General features: G+C 45.9%; 1 protein-coding gene across 4 annotated transcripts; it reads right to left on the bottom strand.

Annotated features, from left to right (window-relative positions):
* Positions 1 to 921: 921 nt before the first annotated feature.
* Positions 922 to 18815, bottom strand: NADK (NAD kinase). Of its 4 annotated transcripts, none has more exons than XM_032708945.1 (12): positions 18765 to 18815; positions 14721 to 14934; positions 11692 to 11775; positions 9029 to 9158; positions 8296 to 8404; positions 7964 to 8049; positions 7430 to 7532; positions 6466 to 6617; positions 5865 to 5964; positions 5061 to 5218; positions 4802 to 4884; positions 922 to 3714 (listed from the first exon to the last, which is right to left on the bottom strand). In XM_032708945.1, the coding sequence occupies exons 2-12, from the start codon at positions 14891 to 14893 to the stop codon at positions 3567 to 3569; spliced, it is 1326 nt and encodes a 441-aa protein (XP_032564836.1). In that variant the 5' UTR covers positions 14894 to 14934; positions 18765 to 18815; the 3' UTR covers positions 922 to 3566. The 4 variants fall into 4 exon arrangements, with proteins under 4 accessions (XP_032564836.1, XP_032564839.1, XP_032564837.1 ...); XM_032708948.1 differs by lacking the exons at positions 14721 to 14934; positions 18765 to 18815 and adding exons at positions 12653 to 12766; positions 14042 to 14186; XM_032708946.1 differs by lacking the exons at positions 14721 to 14934; positions 18765 to 18815 and adding an exon at positions 14042 to 14202.
* Positions 18816 to 24704: the final 5889 nt, after the last annotated feature.

A 24704-nucleotide genomic window follows, 5' to 3' on the forward strand; every position in this document is an offset into this window, starting at 1 on the left:
CTCACACTTATCCAGCACCTGCAGGAGCTGCTGGAAGGGGTGACACGTTAATGAGGAAACCAAAGGACTCTTAAACACAATTAGTCAGAAGTTCTATGAAGGAAGGGTCTGCAACTTGGTCAGAACGTGCAAAGGCAAGGACACAACAGGCAATAAAAGTGCATTTTCAATCTTCATCTTGCTATCCAAATTATCAGAGGTTATTTGATATCACTGCCCTTGTATTTCTATCCCTGGGCCTTCAAAAACACAGTTAATGTAGCCCAGCTACTCAAACACAAGATTTGTTTCAACTTGCACAGCAAATCCAACATTTATTTTGAAACTCTTGAGCCAAGGTTGTTATCAGACAGGTACCCTCAGAAAAGCCCTGGGTGTATTTTAGTAAAACAGATGCCCCTGTTCCATGTCAAAGCCCACCCTGGACATTTGCCCTCCAAACAACTAACTGTGTGTGTGTGTTTTTAATTTGATATTCTCCCCCAGTCAAAGTGCTGCTCGACAAATGCAACTTTACAAAAAGATTTTATTGAAAGGATTGAAAAATATTCGTTTTCAACAATATCCAAAACGAGTTCTCAATGTGTTAACAATATGTAACAGGATTTTTTTTCAGCTTTTAAAAATTCAGTACACTGCTTTATTCCGTGCTACACAGTTGTTAATGACTTCAATTTCTACTAGAGGATAACTTCTTAAAAAAAACCAAATTCATTTCCCAGCTTCCATTTTGGCCCTTTGTAGACTGGAAAGGATCTGCAGGGTACAGGGACACCCACAAACCCCTTGTTTTAGAAACTCCTAATCAGCAAAACCCTATTTTTTTTTTTTTTTTAGTACAGTTTCAACGAGTTAATTCGAATGAGCTACATCAGCAGAACGAGGTTTTATTGCCAACAAACTGAGTGTGCATTTACAGCCTTTTTTTTTTTTTTTTTCTGGTTCAGCTCTGAGCAAAAAATTCACCCACGTGACAGCAGCTGAGTATGAAAATCCCAGTTGCTGCTCAGCCTCCCTTCTCCTGCTTGGGAATTACAGTTTGGGAATTACAGCTCGTGGATTAAAAGCCTTGCCAAGGGACTTTGTACACTCAGATAAGTCTGAGATGCCTGAGCACAGCCTGGGCTGTGCTTGGACACAGAGCAGTTGGGATAAACTGGGATCAAGGCAGCTTTTGGAAGGAAAAATCAAGCCCCAAGTCAGCCCTGCCTGGGGTGGGTGATGCAGCTCTGCCTCGGCTGAGCAGACACCCAAAAACCTCCTCAGCAGGAAGAACCCTCCCCAAGCAAAACTGCAGCAGCCTCAGAGCCAGCAGTGCAGCTGCAGTGGGTGATAAACTGAAAGAATAAATTCAAAGCCAACCCCTAAGGTAGATCTAAAGTAGTTCAGTACACTTTGATTACAGATTCCATGACCTGTGCACTCTGAAAATCAAAAGTCCGGCCACTGAGTCAAGAATAGCTTTACTATTATAAAAAGCATAAATAAAAAGTGCTGAATATAGTTTTATCTTTAAAAAAATACTAGATAAGGCTCATAAATCATTTCACCTTGCCTCTGCAAAATGATTCCCACTTCCTAGTGTGCCTAGAACTCCACTCCTTTTCCACCTCACCAGACTTTTCCCCATACCCTGTTCCTTCTCTCAATTATTGCATGTTTAAATAAAATAGTTTCAAAGCAAAAAAGCCTGACACTTCTACAGTTCAAAAAGTAAACAGTTATCAAATAACTGGATACTCCACCCAGCAAACCCGTAAGCAGCTTCAAAAACAGTGATAAAACAATTACTGCAGATTCAAGTGAAAGAGAAATCCCAAAAGCTTACCTGGATATTCTCCCAGGTACCACAAAATCTGCCTGTTTAGACCAAATCAAACCAATATTCTATTTTACAGCATTTACAAACCGAGTGTTTGTTTCTACCAACACATTTCCACTGTGATTTGAATCGTTAACCAAGAGTTTGCTTCTCTTTTATGGCAAAGTGCTCTCACCTGGATTTAATGAACTCAGACTAGGGCAGCACCCAGAATGGATGAGACATTATTCAGAACATCAGAGGACAAGAGGCCAGGCAGGGTCTGGGAATGAACACACTTCCCATCTCCACTTTGGACCACAGAAACAACGTAAGACGATCAGGGAAAGTTCACCAGAGCTCCTCACTCCCTTTCCAAGGAAATCCCACCTCAACCAGGAAACTAATTCCACTGCAAGACTCAAACTGCAACAGCTCCTGCCCACTCCTTCACCAGCTGATGCAGCAAGACTGAAAAATGCTAAAGTTTGGGTAATTAATGATCATGAGACTGCACCACAGAGAACATAAATGTAAACATTATCCTGGGGTTTGCTGGTTCTCAGGTAAAGTACAGGGCAAACCCTTTTTTTATTTTTTTTTTCCCCCCCAACCAGTTCTTCCGTTGGGTTTTTTTGTTTTTGTTCTTTCAGAAAAAAAAGCACAGACGATAAAATATGTACAGAGAGAAGTTAGAAACCTCTGAAAGCATCTTAGAAAAGGAAAAACACGAGACTCAGAATAATCTTGAGCGCTGAAGGCACCGTTGCTACTCCACTGGGAATGTGTCCTCTCCAATTCTCCAGCCTCCAGAGCAGTATCCCATCCTGTTTTACTCAGCACCAAGAGCTGGGAGGTACATCCATGGAAGTTGAGGGCATTACAGGATATTTTCCTCAAGACAGTAGTGGAACTAGACAATGTTGTAGCAATTGAAGTCCAGATTCTTCCTGAACACTTGGAGGACATTTTTTTTGGTGGTCTCTAATGCTGTTCCAGGGAATCAAACAAAAAGAATTAGAAAAACACAACACGTGGATGATTCCCAGCAGCAGGAACTGCAGAGCTCTAAAAGCAGCTCAGCTAAAAAACCAGAGATACCTGCAATAAGTAATAATATTCGTGGGTATTTCCACAGTGCTGACAGCCAAGGGTCAGCCACTGTTCAAATGGGCACAAGAGACAGAAATGTATACATAAAAAATAGATACTTTTTTGTGCTAGTTCCATCTATCAATAAAAAACATCCTCCAGGGGTGTTTCTTCAGCATTTCACATCTGAGAGCAAGAGAATGTTTTCTGGGCCAGATGTATTTAAGCTAATAAAGAGGAGAGATTATCTTTTTTCTTAAGAAAACTTCTTAAAGCCTTTATATTTGTAGCAGTGTTCAATGGAATTACAAATATACTGAATAAAAGAGGCTGTTTGAATGCCACTCTCCTGGGGTGCATCTACATTCATGCCCTGGGTAAGGGAGAGGCTACAATCAAAGCCGCAGATGTGGTTGTCACTCTCAGTCAGAAAGAATCCAGTTTCCAGAAGGAAATTCACCCTGGACTACAACAACCAGAGCCCAGTTTCTTCCATCCCTACCCTTGGTTGCACAGGAAGCAGTAACACAATTCCCAGCCACGGGATCTCACAGATATAAAAACCACAACCACAGTGCAGGTCCTCGCTGGCAGCCAAAGGCTCCAAAATCCAAGCAGACAGAGGGGGATACTGCCACACTCCATTCCCACGGGTCTGGGGAGATGCAGACACTCAAAATTCTTCTTCCTCCACAGCAAAGTTGTTTTGCTTCTTCCTCACGTTCCAGTGCAAACACTCGGCCAGGCTCTCGAACCAGTCGCTCACGGGGTCTCGGAAGCAGATGGAAGGAAGGGGGTAGCAAGAGGTAGTGATGCTAATACTGCAATAACACAGGACACCTGTCAGGCAGGGCAGCAAACAGCACTCTGGGCAAAACCAAACCTACTCCTGAGCTAACACAGCCCCACAGCCACCAACCTGGGAGAACAAGAGCTCCCACAGCCCAGCCGTGACCAGGACTAGGGCTCAGCTCAGCAGAGCAAAGCCAGGGCTGGGAACAGCTCCCAGCTGCACTGTGGGCACCTTCTGGCACTGTGAGAACACTGAATACAGCCCAGGACACCCTGCAGCCCCTCTGCTGCTCTTCACATCAACCCCACGGTGACACAGGAACACCCAAGTGACAACCTTGGCCCTTAAGTTTCAAGTTTTAACTATAAGCAACAGCACTGAGAGTCCAGAACCTAAACCAGGGCCAAACGTCGTGTCTGAAACCTTCCTGCTCTCCTGAAACACTCTGAAGATGTTTCTATATTCTATAGAACTACTTTAAAGATGTTTCAGCCTCAGAGGAAACACCAGCAGTTCAGGATGGAGTTATGCCAGCTCATACATTTTCCTTCCTGGCAACTTGTCTGGGCCAAGGGGACAAAACTCCTCCTGAATGGCAAATGCACCAGTGACCTCCCCACAGCTGCCTTAAACCCCTGAAATCCCCTCCCATGAGGATGAGCCACCACACACTGCCCATAAAACCTGAGGGACCCTCACACTCTGTGTTCTGCTCACTCAAGGCAGGAGCAAGTGAGCACAAGCATTTCCCAGGTTAACACAGCTTAAACCACGTGGAGATTTTCAGCACCACTGTTTACAGGCAGCTCCTGCTGATTTACATCTGCTAGAACTCCCAAGATTTATCTTGAAGTTAAAATTTATAGATTATTTTTAAAGGCATGCCCATCTCCCTTGCCAAGCATGCAATGTTCACATGCTTCTGTCTGAACGTTTCACTTGCTTTAATGGGAAGATATAAAGAAATTGAACCCTTTTAGTGCTGTTTGTGCTGTAAGAGGTTTATAAAAGTTTGTTTCTTCACCCTTTTAGCAGATGTCAGAGAATGAGGGAACTGCAGGGATCAGGATTTTCTACACTTAGAGATATTACAACCAAAAAAAAAAAGGCTTGACCTGTCTCCATGGCATATTTCCTGCCTCTTCCTTCCATCAAAGGAAACCCAGGCTGTGTTCCTGGCATCAGGGGAGAGCATGATCTGAAAGAGAGAAAGGAACTCAATCCCAGGTCCAGAGCATTCCCCAACCCCCCCCTGCTTCGTTCCCACTCCCCTGGGTTGTTCCTTTACTGCCCACAACATCTATATATTTACCACAACATGTTTACATTTGATGTTTTTAGTTTACAGAGAGAAATCGGAGCGAAGGAGCCGACCTTGAGTTCCACCCCAGCAGGAACCACGATGGGCCTGAAGGACAGGGAGTGTGGGCAGATGGGGGTGATCATGATGGCAGGAACGTTGGGGTGGATCATGGAGGCTCCTGCTGCAGCTGCATACGCCGTGCTGCCCGTGGGGGTGGACACAATGACCCCTGGGGGGGACAGACAGCGAGTTTGGGACTGCATCAGCACCACAGTGGGAGACACAAATCACACAGTCATGAAAATCAAGCAGAGAGCTCGTCCCTCCCAGCAGAACTGCAGCCTGGCACACACACACAGGGAGAAACTCCCTCCTAGTCCCACCTGCCCTGCGGTTTTAGGGGAGTTGCACAAAGTTCTGCAGCTCGGGTTACAGGGTTTTGTAACAGTGACTCTCACTTTTTTTAAGGGTGAGAGCTCTGCAGATTAACTCCTGCAGCCCTCGAGCTGAGGTTGTTGGGAGCTCAGGTTGTTGGGAGCTCAGGTTGTTGGGAGCTCAGGTTGTTGGGAGCTCAGGTTGTTTGCCTCCGGCAAATTCCAGCTGTCCAAGCCAATCCTTTCTGAGCTCTTTCTTGCCTTTAGCCCAAACATGTGACACCCAAAGAAACTGTCCCTTGCCTCCACAAGCCCACAAACAAAGCTTACAACACCTAGTTTGTTCACTAACCAATCAACAAGCACACCTATTTCTGCACACTCATCTTTGCTGCCACAGGGGAACTGAAGCTTGAGATTTTGTTTCCAGGTGAGGGAATCCTGCAGTTAAATAACCCCAGAGCCCAGCTGGAGAGGGGAGGGATGGAGCCCCAGACTCACCATCTCCCTGCACCGTGGTTATCAGGTGTCCATTCAGAAACACATCCACGTTGGACAGGTAGGAGGAAGGACCACGATCCACCACGACCTCGTTCAGGACCTGCCACGACACCAAATGTTACCCCAGCCTGGCACTGCTGCCCTGGCAAGGTGATAAAGGACAAAGGGAAACAAGTTTTCCAGACCTGCAAAAAATTCAGGCTGATTAACAGTTAGTTCCAGAAGCTGGTCACTAGTGGTTTCTCTTTTCATTTATTAAAAAAAAAAAAATAAAAAAAAAATCTTCGCTGTATCTCACTTTAGAGCTGCTACTTCTGTTTTCAAAACAGAAGGAAGGTTGGACTCCATCCTGGAGGTCTTTTCCAACCTAAGCAATTCTGTGATTTCTGTGAAATTATTGCCAAAGCAAAGCACAGCAGCAGCAGAAATGGGCACCACTTCCCCCTCATTCAGTGCCCACCCTGAGTTAGAGCAGCACAGATCAGTCCCACAGCGCTGGGCTAACGAGAGTCAGCTAAAGAAAAGGGGAGAGTCTTAATAAAACAAGCACAAAGCAGTTCAAAAGCAGCATTTAGTTCTTCTGCTTGCTCTGCCCTCTGACCTGATATTGCATAATTTGCTTGCCCACTTCTTTCTCCAGGTTTGCAGACACGACTCCGTTCTCCTCGATCCCGTTCTGGACCGTCATCTTCTCCCTGTGCTCCTTCACCACCTTCACCTTGAGCCTGCTCCTGAGAACCAGAGCTGCATTGCCTGGGGGAGGAACACACACAAAAACATGTTAAATGCAGCAAATCCCCCCCCAGCAACGACCAGCAAACTGTATGAAATGCCAGCCCTGTATTCCTGAGCTTCCAACATTCCCAGTTTCATTCCCGAGGTAACTGGCCACACTTGGTTAGAGCTCAAAACTGATTTTTTAGCAGCAACGAGCAAAATTAAAGTCAAATTTTAACCCAGTCCCTTCCCACTCTCCTCATTATGTGAAATTTGATTTTATAGGGACGTGATCAAGACTGGAAAACGCTGCTGGGCTCGTGTGATCCTCACTGAGACAAAAGCTAAGCTTAAGGAAAATCAGAGCAGCAGAAACATGTATTTAAAAGGCAACATTCTAGAAATGTGGGGATTTTATACATCTTCTCAGGAATCTACTTTGGATACAACTCAATCTCATATTGAAGAAATAAAAGTATTTATTTCCTTAAATATTCTATATTTGCCTGACTTCTCTGTTTTTAAGCACTGCACTGCTAAGAGAACCAGCACAGAGGCTTCAGAGCTAAACTCTATTTCTATGTTTAGCTGCCATTAAACGTGAGTTCTGCATCATCTTGGACTTGTTTGCTCCACAAAGTTATTTCTGAGCCGTTTTCCTTCACAGAACAGCAGCACTGGAAGGGTCAATGCAGTGCAATACTTCTGTTAATTTAATACATGTTTCCCCAGTCTCAATCTTAAGGGAGAACCCAAATGAGTTAAGAAAATTTAATTCATCTTGGGAAAAAGGTACAGGAAAAATGTAACAAATAGAAACACCCCACACCTTGTCCCCTTAAATTTACCTTCTATAACCTGAGTGACTTGGGACTGAAAATTCTCAAAATTAAACGGAGTAAGAAATCCAAGGGATCCCAGATGAAAAGCCATAACTGGAGGGACACTACCCTATCAATAAAGAAAGGAATTTTAAAGCCACTGAATCAAAGCAATTCACACTTCAACTCGTTGCCTGTAAATATTTTGACTTTTAAATTTATTTTTAATATTAATTTAATGTAACTTCAATATGTAAAGTTACTTACTGTAACTTTAATATTAATTTAATGTAACTTCAATATGTAAAGTTACTTACTGTAACTTTAATATTAATTTAATGTAACTTCAATATGTAAAGTTACTTACTGTAACTTTAATATTAATTTAATGTAATTTCAACTGTGCTTAACAAAACCAACACATTTTACATCATTTTCAGAAGGTGAAACAGGAACAAACAGCAAAGGACAAATGCTGAATTCAGTAGCAAAGGGGGAAAAACCACTTTCAAATGCTTCAAAAAGAAAAGGTTTACAGGTTTATTTCTCACAGGGACCAACCTGGAAGAGTGAAGAAGCATAAAGCAAGGTCCCATCTCCTCCCAGGCAAATGATAAAGTCTATCTGATTGGAGATATCATCATAATCTGGAAGCAACATTGAAACACAAGCTTTGAGTTAAGTTGTAGCAACACTCTTCATTTCCCAACTAAAACCAGGGAGAAAAATTCCAAGCTGCAGCACCACAACGTTCCCTCACAAACATTAAAAACCCCACAGCTGGGATGGAACAACAAATGTTTGCAAAAGACACTTTGGTTTGACAAACCCAACCCAACAAAACAATCAAGACAAAAAGCAATAATTGTACCCTCAGGGAATCACTTCCATACCTTCTCTGAAGGTGCAAAATTTCTTCTTCACTGGTCCAAAATTCTCATCATTAGCTATGGCAGGGTCTTCCAACACCTTTTTTTCTACATACACTATCATATTGTTCTCCTTGAGAGAGAGACAATAAGCTCGTTATTAACATCTTAAAAAGCCAACATGTTTGACTCTCCCCACAATCTGCATTAGTTTAAAACATTTAAGTAATATTATAATGCAATATATTATATTTATCATATTACATTATAATATTATAATATTGTTATATTATTTAAAATTATATTATATTTATATTTATAATAATATTTTATGGGAGTGCTCTGCATTTCTTGGTTGTTTTTCCATGTGTGGTTTCTAATTCTCATGAGAATTTTGCAGCGTGCACAGACCCATCTAATAAATTAAACTACAGCCTGGAACACAGATTACAATGGTGCAGTACCACTGCTGTGTTTGTTCAGGGCTTCCAGCTTTTTAAATATCCCATTCCCTGTATTTTGGGACTGCAGAAGGAAGTTTTTACTTCAGTTTTTTGGTTTTTAGCCTGAAGTACTTCAGCACTGATCTTGAGCTCTGAAACGGATTTTACTACATCCAGTGGCAATGGGTGTGAATATTTATATTTATATATTAGATATATATTTATAATTCTGCACATTAAACAGACTCAGGAATTCAAAGAGGTTTAGATGTACATTTTTTTTTATGGTAAAACTGGATTTTCCATCTCGTTACCTCGGTCAGGTACACGCAAAGCTCCTTGAAAGGCTGCAGCAAACTGGCATCACGGATCTTCTTGATCACAAGGACACTCTTGGGGGGTTTGTTCCACGTCAACCGCTGGCTGGCTGGATCCTGGATGTGCCTGGAGAACAAAAACCCCCCAGTGTCACCCTGACCTGCTCTGACCTGCCCAGAACACACCCAGCCCTCAGCACAACTGCCAGGAGAGGCAGGAAAACGCAGTAATTCCCATTGTAATGATGCTCCTGAAACCAAGCAGTGCTTTGATGCAGGAAGATAACCCAGGATTAAAGTGCTGTAGAGCTCCTGGCCCTGCTGCCACGAGGGCAAACAGGGATGGGAACAGCAGCCCCACAAAAGCTCTTGGATCAAACCCTTCCACTGACACCCCCCCTGCTCCCCTCCAGCCTGTTCCAGTGCTCTGCCCTCTTCAGCCCACTCAAAACAAGGAGAAACACTCAATCAGAGGATCAGAAAAAAGCTACAGCGTTATTTTTTCCCTCGTTGAACACTGTAAGTCAAACAGCTTAATGTAAATTTAAAATTCATTTTAATGCCTATATTCAATATACAAGTACAGTAGAAACTAGGTTAATGCAGGAGTCTAATATCAACAAACCTGACAAGAACTGAAGTTTGCAGCACTGATTTCACTGACTAAGCCCAGAACCAGTTCCAACTTCATTCAGACAGAAGCCACTCTGCCTGCTTTCAGCTATACTCACCAGTTCCACGGAGTTCTACTAAATGGAACATTACTCCTAACACACTTTAAGATCTTCATGTTTCACTCCAGGAGTCAGGCAAATGCAACAGCTCCAAAAAAGTCAAAGGCTGAGGCTTTTATCACTTAATTAATAAACTGTGACCTCAGAAGAAAACATTTTTCTCTGAAAAACGTTTCCCCCTATTGAAGTGTTGCAATCAGTCCCAATAAAAAGCAGTGAGGCTTCACAGAAAAATCCCCTGTAAAACAGTTTATTCCGGATCTTCAGAGGCAAGATTTCATCAGGAAAACCCCGTTTCAAAAAAGAGCTTTAAAAGTAGGTATTTGACTTCCCCTTTCTCTCAAAGAGCACAACCACCTGATCCTTTTTTCACTGAGTGTTCACTCAGTTCATCGTAACAGCCTTCAGAAAGCAGGTTTGCAAGCTCTGGTGCTGATGGTCATGTTGAGAGAGACACCAAGACCTTCACTGACTTCTGCCTGTACTTAAAAACTATAATTTTCTGTTAAAAAATCCCTCCCAGCGAAGGGAGTTTAACAATATTATTGATTACACAAGAGAAAAAAACAAAACAAAACAAAACAAAAAAAGTTTTTCTTGTTTTTAGAAGATCCAACAAAACCTCGGGTGCGGTAAGAAAAGGAAATTCACAGTTTGGTCCTCAAACAGTTCCTCAGTTCAGGCACCTTTGCTCCCCAGCTCTCCTGCCCAGGCAGCTTTTCCCTGGCACGTGTCACCCGCAGGCTCTGCAGCCCAGGGCTCCTGTCCCTGGCCTTATATCCCTTATCCTGGGCCAGCCCCTGGGGAGGAGCTGCTCCCCCACAGCCAGGTGAGGAAACACAGCCCAGGCGGGGTTTCAGCTGAACTCAGCTCTGCAGGGCACCTTTTACACCACACAGGAATGAGGAAGCTCAGGGTGCCCTCACCTGAGCCACACCTGCCTGGGGAGGGTTTGGGTGCCACCAGTGTTCTGAGGAACATCACTGTCTACTGAGGGAAAGGTTTGGGTGCCACTAATGTTCTGAGGAACATCACTATCTACTGAGGGAAAGGTTTGGGTACCACCAGTGTTCTGAGGAACATCACTGTCTACTGAGAGGAAAGGCTTGGGCAGGTAAATATTGACTGAAATACCTCACACTTAATGGAGAGAGCAAAGAAATAAAACCTTTTAAAAGGACAAAAATCACGGGATGGCAGAATGGTTTGGGTTGGGAGGGAACTTAGAGGTCACCCAGTTCCCTTTTCCCATGGGCAGGGGCAACTCCCACCAGCCCAGGTTGCTCAAACCCTGCCTTGGACACTCCCAGGGATGGGGCAGCCACAGCTTCTCTGGGCAGCCTGTGCCAGGGCCTCCCCACCCCAAAACCAGGGACTCCTGCCTTGGTCAAACCCTGACATTCCTCGTTTGACCAAGACACCATTTCCTGAGTATATAACACATGGTGTAAAAAGCAACACTTGATACCACCCAACCTACAAAATTAAAATGATTAGTTGCCCACTCAGCAGACACCAACCCTTCCTTTCACACTGATAAGCAGCCTGAAAGCAAGCTTGCCCTAACAATATTCATCCAGAGAAAGTGCCAGAGATCAAACACAAAAACCTCAAACTACCCATTCAAACATCATCACCGAGGGAGGGAGAAGCCTTTCCTGAGATCCCACAGCACACAGAACAATTCCTCTCCCTTTCCTCGAGCTGTCCTGAAGGATTTTTGTTCCCTCGAGTTTGCAGTGATTAAAGTTGCCATTATTGACCCCAAACTGTGGGTTGCAGATCGTGCCAGTCTGGCAGAGCAGCCCCAGGACGGCAAGGAAGCGACACGAAAACCTCCAATCAGGTAAAAACACACACACAGCACTGGTTAGGGGGTGAGGAGTGGGAAAGCAAACTTCTCTTTGCCCCAGAATGAGCACTTACATAATGGTTTTAGGGTTTTGCAGCATACAGGCCTTTGGTCCAAACGTGGTCACTGGGCATGGTCCGTGCAGGGAGCGCGTTCTCCTGAAGGGACAAAAAAAAAAAAAAACAACCAGTGAGTAAAAGAAATCTGGGCACATTTGGCTCCACAGCCACCAAAACCACTTCTCTGGAACAGCTGCACTAAGAAATACAGGGCAAAGTGCATTTCTTAACCCTACATTTATTGTTACCATTCCATTTTGCAGGTATTAACTCTCACATTTCAGGTGTCTGCACCAGCTTGGCTGCTGCAGGCACAGCAACAATACTTCTTTTCCTCTCTTCCTTGAAGATGCACATCTTACCTAAAAGCACACATCTTCAGAATGACTAAACCTGGTGTAAATGCACAGAAAATGGCTCGGTGAGGGCTCTTAATCTCAAAAATGTCCATGCATTAGGTCTCCCAGAGTGTGCCCTGACAAGCATTTACAGCGAGATCTCCAACGCCAAGGCAACTCCTTCAAACTCTTTTGCCACAGTGATGCATGTCCTGGTTATTTAAACACCTTTTTGTTGTTTAAATCCTGGCACTCAATAAATTAATGAAATGCAAACCCTTCAGTTCTGCACGGAGATATCTGCAGTACCAGGCTACAGTTTTGAACAGATTGAAAAAAAAGCTTTTTTTCCCCCCCTATTTATTTATCTCATGTGATCTTTGCCTTCAAACAAACAGGAGCTCTGAGGTGTCATTTATGCTCAAAATGAAGACAGGAGAACACAGGGTTACTCCTGGCTCCAGGATGGGATTATCTGGAGCAAGTCAGAACTCACCTCCCTCCCACCTCCCTCAGCAAATCTGGAAAGGGGAGCAAAACTTGATCATGGAACTGCTGAAACGTTCTGTGAGTGCTCCCAGAATTATTCCATTAAAAAGAAGGGGGAAACATGCCTTTCCTGTGCTTAATTCACTTACCCCACTGCTTGGCAGCCACCATCATTACTGCACTGCCTTCTATTGTGTGTGTTATAAAGCAGCTCAGGCCAGCCCTGTGACTCACTCTTAGAGCTAAAAAAAACCCTCAGAAATCTAATAAAAATCAAAACCAGATCACAGGTTACAAATACATATAATTAAGGAACAAGAGCAACATCTTACTTGTTCCACGTCTAACAAAATGTGAGCGCCCAAGATCCGACTTCCCACCGTGAAAACAGAAATTACATTCGTTTCTCAGATAATTTTTTTTCCATCTGTAAGGCCAGGCATGACTAACCCAGTCAGATAAGAGTATTACTAAGTGTTTTATAAAGTTTGCCTTATCTGCATTAAAGCAGAAAAATGAGCAAGGACTGACATAACGAGGGATCAACGTGTGTGCCAACACGGGCAAGGGAATGATAAATCTCCATCCACTCGTGAGCAATTACACCTGAAATCAGGAGAGTTAAATAACACCCTGGCACAACATCACCTCCCACTTCTTGCCCCACTCAAGCTTCTCCCAGATAACTGTCATTTTTTGCCTTCTTTCAACACAGGTTGAAAGAATTCCAGGCCCCTCCCAGTAACTGGAATTCTGTTCCCACATGAGGCATCAAATATCCACGTCCGACCTTCAGGACGTTCCAGTAATGAATCAATACCTGGTGTAACTTCTCATTGAGGTTTCACTTGGGTTTATTATTTACTCAATAAGATGCCTGCACTGAATTTAAAGTTATTTGTAGTCGGTCTTTGCTAGGAATGAGCAGCAGTGCCCTGAAAATTATACGTCTTTTAGGAAAATCTGCCTGTCAGTTCAGGGCAGATGGGTGACTCCCTCCATCTGAGCACTCCAGAGGAAGCCTGACAGCACTTCCTGGCAGTCTTGTGACAATTTAGCCCTAAATTGAAGACAGTGAATGACTGCAGAGCATCTTAATGAAGAAAAATCTCGGAAGCAACTATCCCAACCCAAAGCACAATGCACAGGGGCCCACGAAGGTCTCTCCTAGCTGAAAAAGCAGTCATTTAGCCAGAAGATAACACACAAAAATTTGGACCACATGGTCTTTTACACAGGTTGACTGAAGTCTATGTCCACAGAGGTTTAAGTGGAGCAAAGGAAGCCCCCCAGTTTTACAGGATGATTTAAAGTCTTATTTATTGACTACACACACACCACCATAGCCAGGATGGAACAGACAGAGCAGAGCCCTCAGCAACCCCCTTCTAGAAGCATTAAACACCCTGAACTACACACACAGAGGGTATTTTCCTAACCCTGCAGCCTCTCCAGACCGAGGCTCTCAGTTTGCCTCCCTGCACCCTGTGATGTGCAGCCTCACCCACCCGTGCTCTGCCTCCCAAGGACATTCCTACCAGCAAAGCAGGAACTCTGGATGACATTCCATGGGCTGGGAAACTCCTCTGTGGCTTTGGCCATGCTTGAGAGGCTCACAGGGCAAGGAAGGTGAAGTTCTGCTGTGCCTCCCATCAGAGCAGACCCACTGCTGCCCCAGCACTGCTCAATATTTGCAGTGGGTCCAAAGATCACGGAATCAGAGGTTCCATCACTGTCCACATGACAAGGGCCTTGCAGTGAGAGTGGAAACTTGGCTCAAAGGAACAACTGGAACCTTCTCAAGGCTGGGGAAGTGTCTGCAAACACAAACTGACTGTGCTGCCTCACACAGAACCTAAACACTCATCACACAGGTTTTAACACAGCCCTAGAGCTCTGCCTAGTGGAAATAAAAGCAGCACTAGAGCATTTGTAAAGATTTGCAGGAGTGTCTCTGCTGTTGATTTGTGCTTTTTTTTTTTGAGACTATGAACTCTCAGACACCTGTTTTGACAGCCAGGCCACTTTTAATAATTATTATTAATTACATTATTATATTATTTTTCTTAGTTTACCCCCCAACCTTCAACCTCCTGCCTTCGCTTTGGAACGCCGACCTCCTGAGGTGCGTTTTAGGGTTATACAAAAGGAGTGAAAACTAAAATCCAGCTAAATTGATCTATTTTAGCAGGAAGAGGAAGAAGCAGGAGCTCGTACCGGAATTCTTTGGTGCTTCCCAGGGCTGGTGAAGCCGACAGACTTCGTGACTTGGACCGTCCCCGGCTGGTGTTGCCCCACTCCTCGTCGTCGTGACAGGCTGAGCAGTGATAGCCAGAGTCTGAGCTGCCCTCAGCCTTGCTGGCACACAGCTTCTCCCGACTCATCTCCATCCTGGAAGCGAAGGAGCCTCAGCCAGAGAGAAATTTGATCCCTGGGGAAAAAAACAGAGGGAGAAGAAAAAAAAAATAAAATCTCGGTATTAGCAAAGCTAACGGGGCTTCCCTTCAAATTCAGATCACTGCTTTAACCCCTGGCTCGGCTGGTACAGACCCAAGGCGCCCTCTTCTCTCAGCAGATTAAGTGCTGGACACCAAAAAATTATTGGAGTTGTGCTTAACATCAAAAAGTGACTGGAACTGCCCCTGCTGCCAAGATGAGCCGTGTGGTTTGGGTGATTTCCCTGCTTTCTGCAGCTCCTGCTCCGTGCTCGGCATCACTCACCGAGAAGTGCTTCAGGTGGGGTCTTCCCAGTGCCCCCACAGTGGTTTTTTAATTGGTTTTTAGCAACTAAAGGGCTTTAAAGCTTCTGCAAGAGGAGCTGGGAGGTACATGAAACACTGAGTTCACACCCACTGACAAACACTTCCCCGAAGGATCCCAATTGGGAAGTTCTTCAAGGTAATCAGGAGACACTGGAATTAAAAATGACCAGTATGTTCCCAGATTTAGAACAGGCTTAGCACAAAGTTGTTTCAAGACCAGCACAGATTCATGTCTTCAGTTACACAAGGGATAAAATGAATTTATTTTTGATACAGAAGAGGAAGGAAAGCTTTAAATATGTGCCAAGGAATGAAGACTCGGGAAAAACTATAAAGTCTCCCATTAGGTGTGTAGTGGTTTGGACACATAAAACCAGAACACTCTAAGACAGAGCATAAAAAAATACCCCAGATAATGAAATAGAAATAACCATAATAAACCTCAGCTCTTCACAAAAATGAGCTTAACTCCAAGCTGAGAAGAGAGAAAAACAAGCTGGAGGACAAGTTGGAAGAAAGTTCTTAACTCATTTGTGACAAAATGTGTCCAAAACAAACACGACAAAACAAGGACAAATGTGAAGTATTTCACTTCCAGCAATAAGCAGCACAAACAGAAGACAAACAGCTGGTTAAAGCCCAGCTTTGCAGAAGTAAACCAAACCAAAACCCAAACTTGAAATAACTGCAGAAGTTCCAGAAATCTCGTATGTAAGTTCTCATTACTTGAAGCGAACAGAACCAGCCTTATCAGAATATAAATAGAAACCAACTTTCAGGGTATGGACAAACACCAAACTATAAACAAATAGTATCCAAGGAGAGCAGCCCAGAGGAACAGCACATTCCTCAAGGCACTGCATTCCGAGACGGGGAAAAAAGTTGGTTCATTAAAAACCTGCAGATGTTTTTCCAACGGTTCCGTCCCTTTGGATGCACTTCCCACTTTGTCCTGTGCAGAGGGGAACTGAGCACCCCCGAAACCTTTAAAGTGGGCTGTGGCTCTGGAAAACAGTCACAGAATGATGATGTTTGGCTGTAAAATCCCCAGAGGATGACATGCTCCACAGTTTCCCAGCATCCCAACTTCCAGGCAACAAAACCATCGATAAAACGCAGCTGGAATTTCAGACCCAGCACTGGCTCATTACTGAATGAGACAGAACCACCAACTAATCAAATTAAAAAGGACTTTTGCTCCTGCTGCAGCTCAGTCACCCCCACAGACAGGTACAATTACTGCCCCCATCAATAATTTATAACATCCTGCACTTGCAGAGGCATCAAAGTTTAGCTGTGGGTTACTCATTGTTCAGCGTCACCCGTGACCAGCACTTGGGAAATCCTCATTTCAACATATTCATAACTCCTTATAACTTAAGACTGGGGAAAAATGTACCTCTATTTTGAGACAATTTAAGCTCAATGTAAAGTTTGTGCCAGTTAGGTGACTAAGGGGGGAGGGCAGAGAACAATAATTTATATAATAAGCAATAAGCAAGGAGTGTTTCCATGTGACTTTGATTGAATTATGTTCATCTGACAGATGCTGACAGTAAAGAAAATCAGATTAGCACAAAAGTGGAAGTAAGAAGGTGCACAGACCTACTAAATACAGCCTAAGAACTCCCTCCATGTAATACTTTCCAATTCAGGCTGTTTTAACTACAGCTTGCACCGTGCACTGTTTAATTAACGTTCCCTCACAAGACCTTTATTAAATAAGCAGACTTGACATAAGGACAAAACTATCACTGAACAGCTTCCAGGACTGGATCCAAAGACTTTTAAACACATGTTAACAAAGCAATGAAAAGGCTGCTCTGCTTTAAATCATGTCCAGAATTTAAAAAGTTTAAGAAAAAAAAAAAACAACTAAGGAAAACAACATTGCAGAATGAAGGACAATTGAGGAACTGTCAACATTCAGTATTAAATATCTGTGATGGTGACACAGGAACCAGGTGAATCACCTCTCACATGGATCCAACTGCAGTTTTACTGTAGTTTCCCATCTCAAATTTCTCTGCCTCTGTGAATTAACACTCCCATGAAGAGGTTTCATCAAATCATCTTTATATAGAGGGACACAATGCCATCACATCCCCAAAAGGAGCATAAGGCTGCAAATCACCAGGGGACTTAATTTTATTTTTTAATGACCTGGGAGCTGTTATTTCTTAACAAACTCTCCCTGTCAAAGGCTCTGCCCCGGGTGATCCTGGTTACAGGATCAGTGCAGGTCCATCCCCACCAGATCCTCACACACCTTCAAGGCTGCAGCATTTCTGATTTCCTGGACACTGAACAGGTATTCAAAACACCTTGTTTTGTACCTTGTATTAGGGCAAAAGAGGACAATGTTCCATCCAAAACTGGTACCACTCACCCCACTGCTACAGAACCCTGTTTGCTGGATCGCTTAGTTCTGTGGAGGTTTCTTTTATGTTATATTTGGCTGAAGGAAGCACTGCAAGAGAGGTTTACCTGCCTTTGACTCTTTCCCCAGGGCACTAAACCCCCTCTCACACGCAGAAAAAGGAACAAGTGTATCAGACAGCCAAAACTTCCTCTCGGTTTGGTTTAGAACTTCGCATTTTCGTGGGTCTGAACAAGCCCAATCCCTCTCTGACAGCAGCTGCAATTCATCCGCCCGGGTTTTGATTACACACCCAAATGCTATTTCTACCAAAAACCAGACGGTGTGACCATCACGTGTGCGACACCCGGGCAAAACAAGCCCGTTTGTTAACCCTTCCACCCCAAAACACCCCCCGGCAGCACCACGGGCTGGGCATTAACACCCCGAGCCCACCGCCCCGCTCTGAGCCGGACCCGCACCTCCGGGATGAGCTGTTATCCCTGCGGGATGAGCTGTTATCCGTTCGGGATGAGCTCTTATCCCTGAGGAATGAGCTGCTGTTCCTCCGGGATGAGCTGTTATCCCTGTGGGAAGTGTCCCGCCCCGGGGCTCCCGGTGGGGAGCCCTCCTGGGTCTGGCCGGAGCTCCCGGGGAGCCCGAGAGGGATGCGGGATGGGGATGCAGGCACGTGGGATGGAGATCCGAGTGGTCCCGGCGGGGACCCGCACCGGGGACACTCACGGGGGGGAGAGAGGGACACGCACCGGGGCAGGACAGGCACCGTGGGGACAGGACACGCACTGGGGAGCCGCACCGGGGGGACAGAGGGACACGCACCGGGAGGACAGACGCCCATGGCGGGGACACACGGACACCGGGACACACCCGGGGGAAAAGAGAGACACGCACAAGGGACACGCGAGCGCCGGGGGGACAGAGGGACACGCGCACCAGGGGGACCCACGGACACCAGGGACACACGGACACCGGGGGGACAGGGGGACCGCACCGGGGGGGACAGGAGGACCGCACAAGGGGGGACAGAGGGACCCGCACCAGGGGGTACAGAGGGACGCGCCCCCTCCTCCCGGCCCGGCCGCGCTCCTGCGCGGGTGGGCGTGCGCGGGCCGGACTCACCGCGGGCGGTGTCTCAGCGGCGGTGCGGGCTGTGCGGGCGGTGCTGAGCGCCGTGCCGGGCGCTGTGCCGGGCGCTGTGCCGGGCGCGGGGCGGTCTGTGCGGGGCGCGGGCCCGGCGCTCCCTGCGCGCCTCCATCGTCCCGTCCCCGCCTCCCCGCGCGCAGGCGCGGAGCCACCCGGGCCCTGTGCGCAGGCGCGGCCGCGGCGGCTGCGCGGAGTCGCCCCCCCAAGTCCCTCATGGCTGGTTAATCGCCCAGATATTTATTAATTAATTAATCGGGGATGGACGGGTTTGTATAGTGGCCAACAGTGCGATCCCGCGTGGGTGCGGGTACACGCGGGAGAGGTGCAGGGTGTGGGACATGGGGCAGCTCCCCTCCGACCACCCCACCACCTCCAGCCATCATCTCCTCAGACCATCTCCCCTCCAGCCATCATCTCCTCAGACCATCTCCCCTCCAGCCATCATCTCCTCAGACCATCTCCCCTCCAGCCATCATCTCCTCAGACCATCTCCCCTCCAACCATCATCTCCTCCAACCATCTCATTTCCAACTATCTCCCTTCTGACCATCTCCTCTCTGACCATTCCACCTCTACCCATCTCCCCTCTGACCCTCTCACCCCGGACCATCTCCCCTCCAACCATCACCTCCTCCAACCACCCCACCTCTAACCATCATCTCCTCCGACCCCCTCACCTCTACCCATCTCGCCTCCAACCATCATCTCCCCTCTGACCATCTCCCCTTGAACCATCATCTCCTCCAACCCTCTCCCCTCAGTCACAGACTCCTGTCCATCCCCCCATGTCCCCCCTACCTGCACTCCCAGGACAGGCACATTGTGCACACCCACTTATCTCCCTGTGTCCTGCGCCCTCCAGCTCCCACCACGCCTTCCCCTCCCTTTGCCAAGGGTGTAGCTGTTGGCACAGCTCACCCACGCCCTCCTCACATCTCCCACAATACCTGTCCTGAACTTTTACCCTCATCTGGCCTGACATCATCAGTTAAATTCTCTTTCTGGTACAAACCCTCTGTTTGACAACACACATTACTGTGTCAGAGTCACTCAAATACAGGCAGCAGGTGCTGAAATGGAGGAAACCATTTTCCAGTCTGTACTTGATCTGGAAAAACAAAAGGCATCTAGATTCAGTTCCTTGAAATCACCAGGAGCTTTGTCACAGAAAAACAGATCCTCCAACAGAGGCAGGATCAAGCCCCTGTATAGATGCCAACAGTAAAAGACTCCTTCAGTTGTGAAACCCAGGCAGGTTTTCTAATTCCTAAATAGCACCTCAAATCAATAGTACTTTAAAGAGATCACAGACTCACTGGATAAATCACATCAGGACAAAGCCACAAAGCGAGAACAAGTCACCCCATGTGAGAATGTGGCAACTGGGGATTTTGTTTTCTCCTTCATGTAGGAGTTTGTTTTCGAGAAACTGGAAGCTGTAAACAACTGACAGTCAGTAAATGCTGAGACAAACTTGAAAAAGAGGAAGCAGTTGCTACATGTGGGAAAATTCCATCGGCCAGGTTACATCACTTGTGAAAGTCCAGGGCTTTGAGTTAAAATGTCACTTCAGTCCTTCTTGCCACAGCCCAGTCTGCAAGGAATTAAGGCAACAATCCACAGTTCTACAGAGTTAATGATGTCTCGGGGTCTCAAATGTCTTTAATGCACTGAAAGAGACTCCCAAACTGTGAAGGGACACGAGAACATGATACTGGGCAGGAATTCAGTGCTCAGTTTTACAGGGTCAAAGCATTAACCTGAAGCCTGCAGTGAAACATTCCAGGTGAGAGGAGCTTGGACACCTCTGTGAGCCACATCTGTCCACACCCAGCTACTGCCCAAGGAGTACACTGTCATCTGAGCTGGCTCTTGGCATGGATTTTCCCAAATTCATTAAGAAGAAAGTAATAAATCCCCACTAGAGCCATTTTCCACACCAATATACAGTGGCTGTTAAAAACCACACATTTCCAGTGGCAGGTTCCTTTTCCCCACACACACAGTAACCTCCCACAGTTACTCAACACTTTGTAAGAGGGATGAACTCTGCAGCACTGAGCACTTATCCCTGGTAATTGGTGGAGATAAGTCTGCTAAGCAGCTGAGCTGGGCCTATTTATAAAAGAGCTACAGCTAAAACAGCAGCTCTGAGCTGGGTAGGTCCAGCCCCGACCTTGGGAGCTCTGCTTGGGAGGCAGGAGGGATGTCCCAGGTTGATATACCAGCTCTTCCCTCCACAGACTGAAGGGCCATAAGAAACAGAAATTTTAGGTCCCTTTTAAGCTTGTCCTCCCCAACACCACCACCAGAGCAGTGTAGCTCAGCTCTCTAATCCAGGTTGTGTTCCCTCTCTCCCAGGGAAAATAAAGAGAAATTTTGGCAGCAACTTGAGAAAAATGAGCATAAAAACATTCTGCTTTTTTTTTTTTTTTTTCTAACGTGGCTCTCAGTTCTTGGAAATATAATTTGACTGGCTTTAGATTAACAAGAAAGATAATTTAACAAAACCGCTGTTGTTTGACAACTTGCACAGAAGATGTGCCTGACACAGAGAGGCTCTGTTCAGTCTCCACCTACACCCCAAACCTGCCTTCAGCAGGAGGTGTTTCCACAGAGCAGGAAACAATTAGCAAATTGTCTCTATTAACACCCAGCAGGGCTGAAGAACACAGTTCTTACCTCTCAGCCTCAATTTCAAACAGTCTCTGATGACTCAGAATTCCTGAGGAATCACGAGAAACAAAACTGTGCCACAAAGTTTTAAATTCTCTTGAAAATGGTGGCACGTGAGTGTGACAAACAAGTTATTTCTCAGTGGTCACCCAGTGACACAAAGGCAGAGAAATGTCCCCAGCATTGCATTCATTGTTCAGGGTGATCACCAACACCTCCAGTCATTACATAAATGTCATTATCCCGATTTTAGGACTGAACTGGATTAATGGACTTGCACAAGGGTTAATAAACCTGTGTCCCAGCTGAGATAAGCAATGGGGAATGTTGCCCTGTAGCCCCACACTCGACCCACTGATGACAGAGATCTCCTTTGATAGCATCAGGGGAGGATTGAGAGCTGCTGGCAGCCAGGAAAGAAGGGTTAGGTAACACAAGTAGAGAGGTTCTGGAGAAATCCAACATGTGGAGGATCAAAAGAGGCAACCAGGACTTACCTCCTGTGTCCCAGCAGGATGTGGAGAAGAGACAGAGCTGTGGAGAACAGCTTGAGATCCAGCTCAGGGGTTTGGGGAGGTGCTCTGTCTCTCCTCGTGTGACTAATGGAGTCTGGGTTTGTGCCTTCAAAACAGATAAAAACAATGACTTTCCTCTTGATCCATTTTGTCAGGGCTGTAATCTCACTGGCACAGGAAGCTGTGTGTGCCTGAGAAGCAAGAATTCTGCAGTTTATAGGTTTCCTACTCTACTAAAAAGAATTCAAAAACTGGTCTGCTTATCACACCATTTCACTGTTCACAGGAAAACTGGGGATTCTCCTAAGGAGGGACCTTGACTCTTTTCAGGAAAGCAGCTCGATTAACTAGAAAATGTAAAAGCTTCCAGTTGCTACAGTTTCCCAGATGATTCTATAGGCAAACTACTGCAGCACTGCATTTTAAACCCGGTTTCCAGTCTGGTCTACAGGCCAGAGGGATGAATTCTGTTTTCTGTAGGACCCCTCTGAAGTCCAACACCCCTTAAACCTGCTAAACTTTCACACTGGCAAAGTCAACATCATCTGCAATTTCAAGTGGGGAGACCAAAGGCAACTCCAGGGAAAACCTGCTCTTGGTTTTCTGTAAAACCCCTTGTCTGGGGAGGTCTGGGAATTGCAGTTGCTTCCTGCCCCCAGGCCAGCAGTGCTTCCAGCATTTATGACAGGAATACAGGAGAGGGGTTGGGATCTCTCCTTACAGAATTCTGGCTCTCAGGGTTTCCAGGCTGATGCTGTATTTGTATGCCCTGGACTGTCATGGGAACACACCCCAGAACAAACTGCTAAAAGATACTGAAGTTGCCATTTCAGCCACCAGCTGGCCCTTGATGGGAGGGCTGATGGTGGTTCTGGGGCTTTTCCTTGCCAGAACTCACCCAAGTCCAGGGAGGAAGATAAACACCCTGTTGTCAGACTGGAGGAAGTTGGGTCACGAGTTCCATGACTGCCCAAACCTTGCAAACAGCCCGATGAGAGACAACAAAACAGTGAAATGGCTCCTCTGCCTTCGATTCCTCCTCGTTACAGTGTCCCCAGTGCCACTGACAGACCCTTCTGCAGCCCTGCAGAGAGCTGAAAGGAGAGGCAAGAATTCCAAGTGGAATGGCCAAACCCTGTTCTCCCACTGCCAAGGGGGAGCAAGGGAGGGAATTGTCCCTGCAGGCCCTTCCTAAGTGCTGTGCTGGGGTGAACTCCTCATGTTCAAAGGGAAGGGAGATGGAAGGAGATGGAAGGAGAGGGAAGGAGAGAGAAGGCTCCTTCTTTTGCCTGGGTCACCACAACAAAGCCTTATCACAACCTGGCTGGTTGCAGCGAGTCCCACTCCCTGTGCACTGCAAACACACCTTCCAGCTGCAGGGGCTGATCCCTGTGAACTCACCCTGAGTTAACACAAACCTCTGCCCTCAGAGTCACCCGGGAGCCCATCTGCAGCTTGGTCATTAACAAAGATTTCCTTGCAGCCCTCAGACACTGCAGTTCTAAGTTCAAGAGCTGTGTTCTCCACAATCAGCAAAGTCACTGACATCATTTTCCTTGGAAGTCACCGCTCCATTGCAGTCCTTGGCTTATCAAACAGAGCCTAATCTTGTATTAAACACTGGTAAAAAACCACCACAAAACAGTCCCTGCATTAAAAAAGTTGCTCTTCCTCTGTTATTTTTTCTTGTAATTGAGGCTTTTTGTTCCTTTGACCTTCGGGTTTGTGCTGCCCTATGAGTTATTTACCAGCACAAAAAAGAGTTCTAAGCAGTGACTTGGGATCACTGTGGGTTTTTTTATTATTATTTACTTATTTTTCCTTAAGAAACCTGAAATCTCGATGGAATAACTTCAAAAGTAAGTGCCTGGACCCCGATTTGCTGCTGAGGGTCACATGGAGCCATCCTGCTTTGCCACATTAAGGCCAATGCCAGCACAACGTGGACCTGAAGAGACAGAATTAATGCTTGGAAAAAAAATTCTGTGCAAAGGGAAAACTTAAATATAATCCTGAAAGCAGGAACATCAAATCAGTCAATGTGATCAGAACAACACAAATGCAGAGGAAATCAGTCTGGAATCCAGAAGCTTCAATGCAAGGTAGGATTAATTCTGAATATAAGCCTTGCATCACACTCTTGTGACTGTCAAAAGCAGACATGAAAAGAGACTGGTCTCTGCCAACTTCTGGTTCATTTGCATCAGAATTCTCTATAGCCCAGCAGTTATTAACTTCTTCTTTTCATGTATTCAACTGCCTTGTATTCTGCAGATGCTCAGATCACAGATGCATTTGAAAACCTCCCCACTCAGCCCCTTTGTTCTAGTGCTCAGAAAGGTGCTGCAGATATCCTTTGCCTTTGCACAAGAGGAAACACACCTGACCAAACACCCCTCACCAAAGAACAGCCCACACTGGAGTTAAATGATCCTTTTCTTCCTCGGGGTAATTTTACAGATAAAAGAATGACACATTCAGACCTGCACCTGCTTTTCCAATGGGTGAAACCCCTGGTCCTGCTCCCTCCTGAGAGTGACCATGGCCCCAGGGGAAACCTCTCCTTTCCTCAAAATATTGCACTGCAAAAAGGACCAGAAAAAAGCCCTGCTCTGCTCCTGGAGGGCTGATTTGTTCTCATGGTTACTGACTGGCTTCACTGAGGCACCAATTTATTTTCCCTCTTCGTTCACAGATGATTTTCCTAATTAGATGTCCAGGCAGC

The sequence above is a fragment of the Chiroxiphia lanceolata genome, chromosome 22 (assembly GCF_009829145.1).
Source record: "Chiroxiphia lanceolata isolate bChiLan1 chromosome 22, bChiLan1.pri, whole genome shotgun sequence".
NCBI lineage: Eukaryota > Metazoa > Chordata > Aves > Passeriformes > Pipridae > Chiroxiphia > Chiroxiphia lanceolata.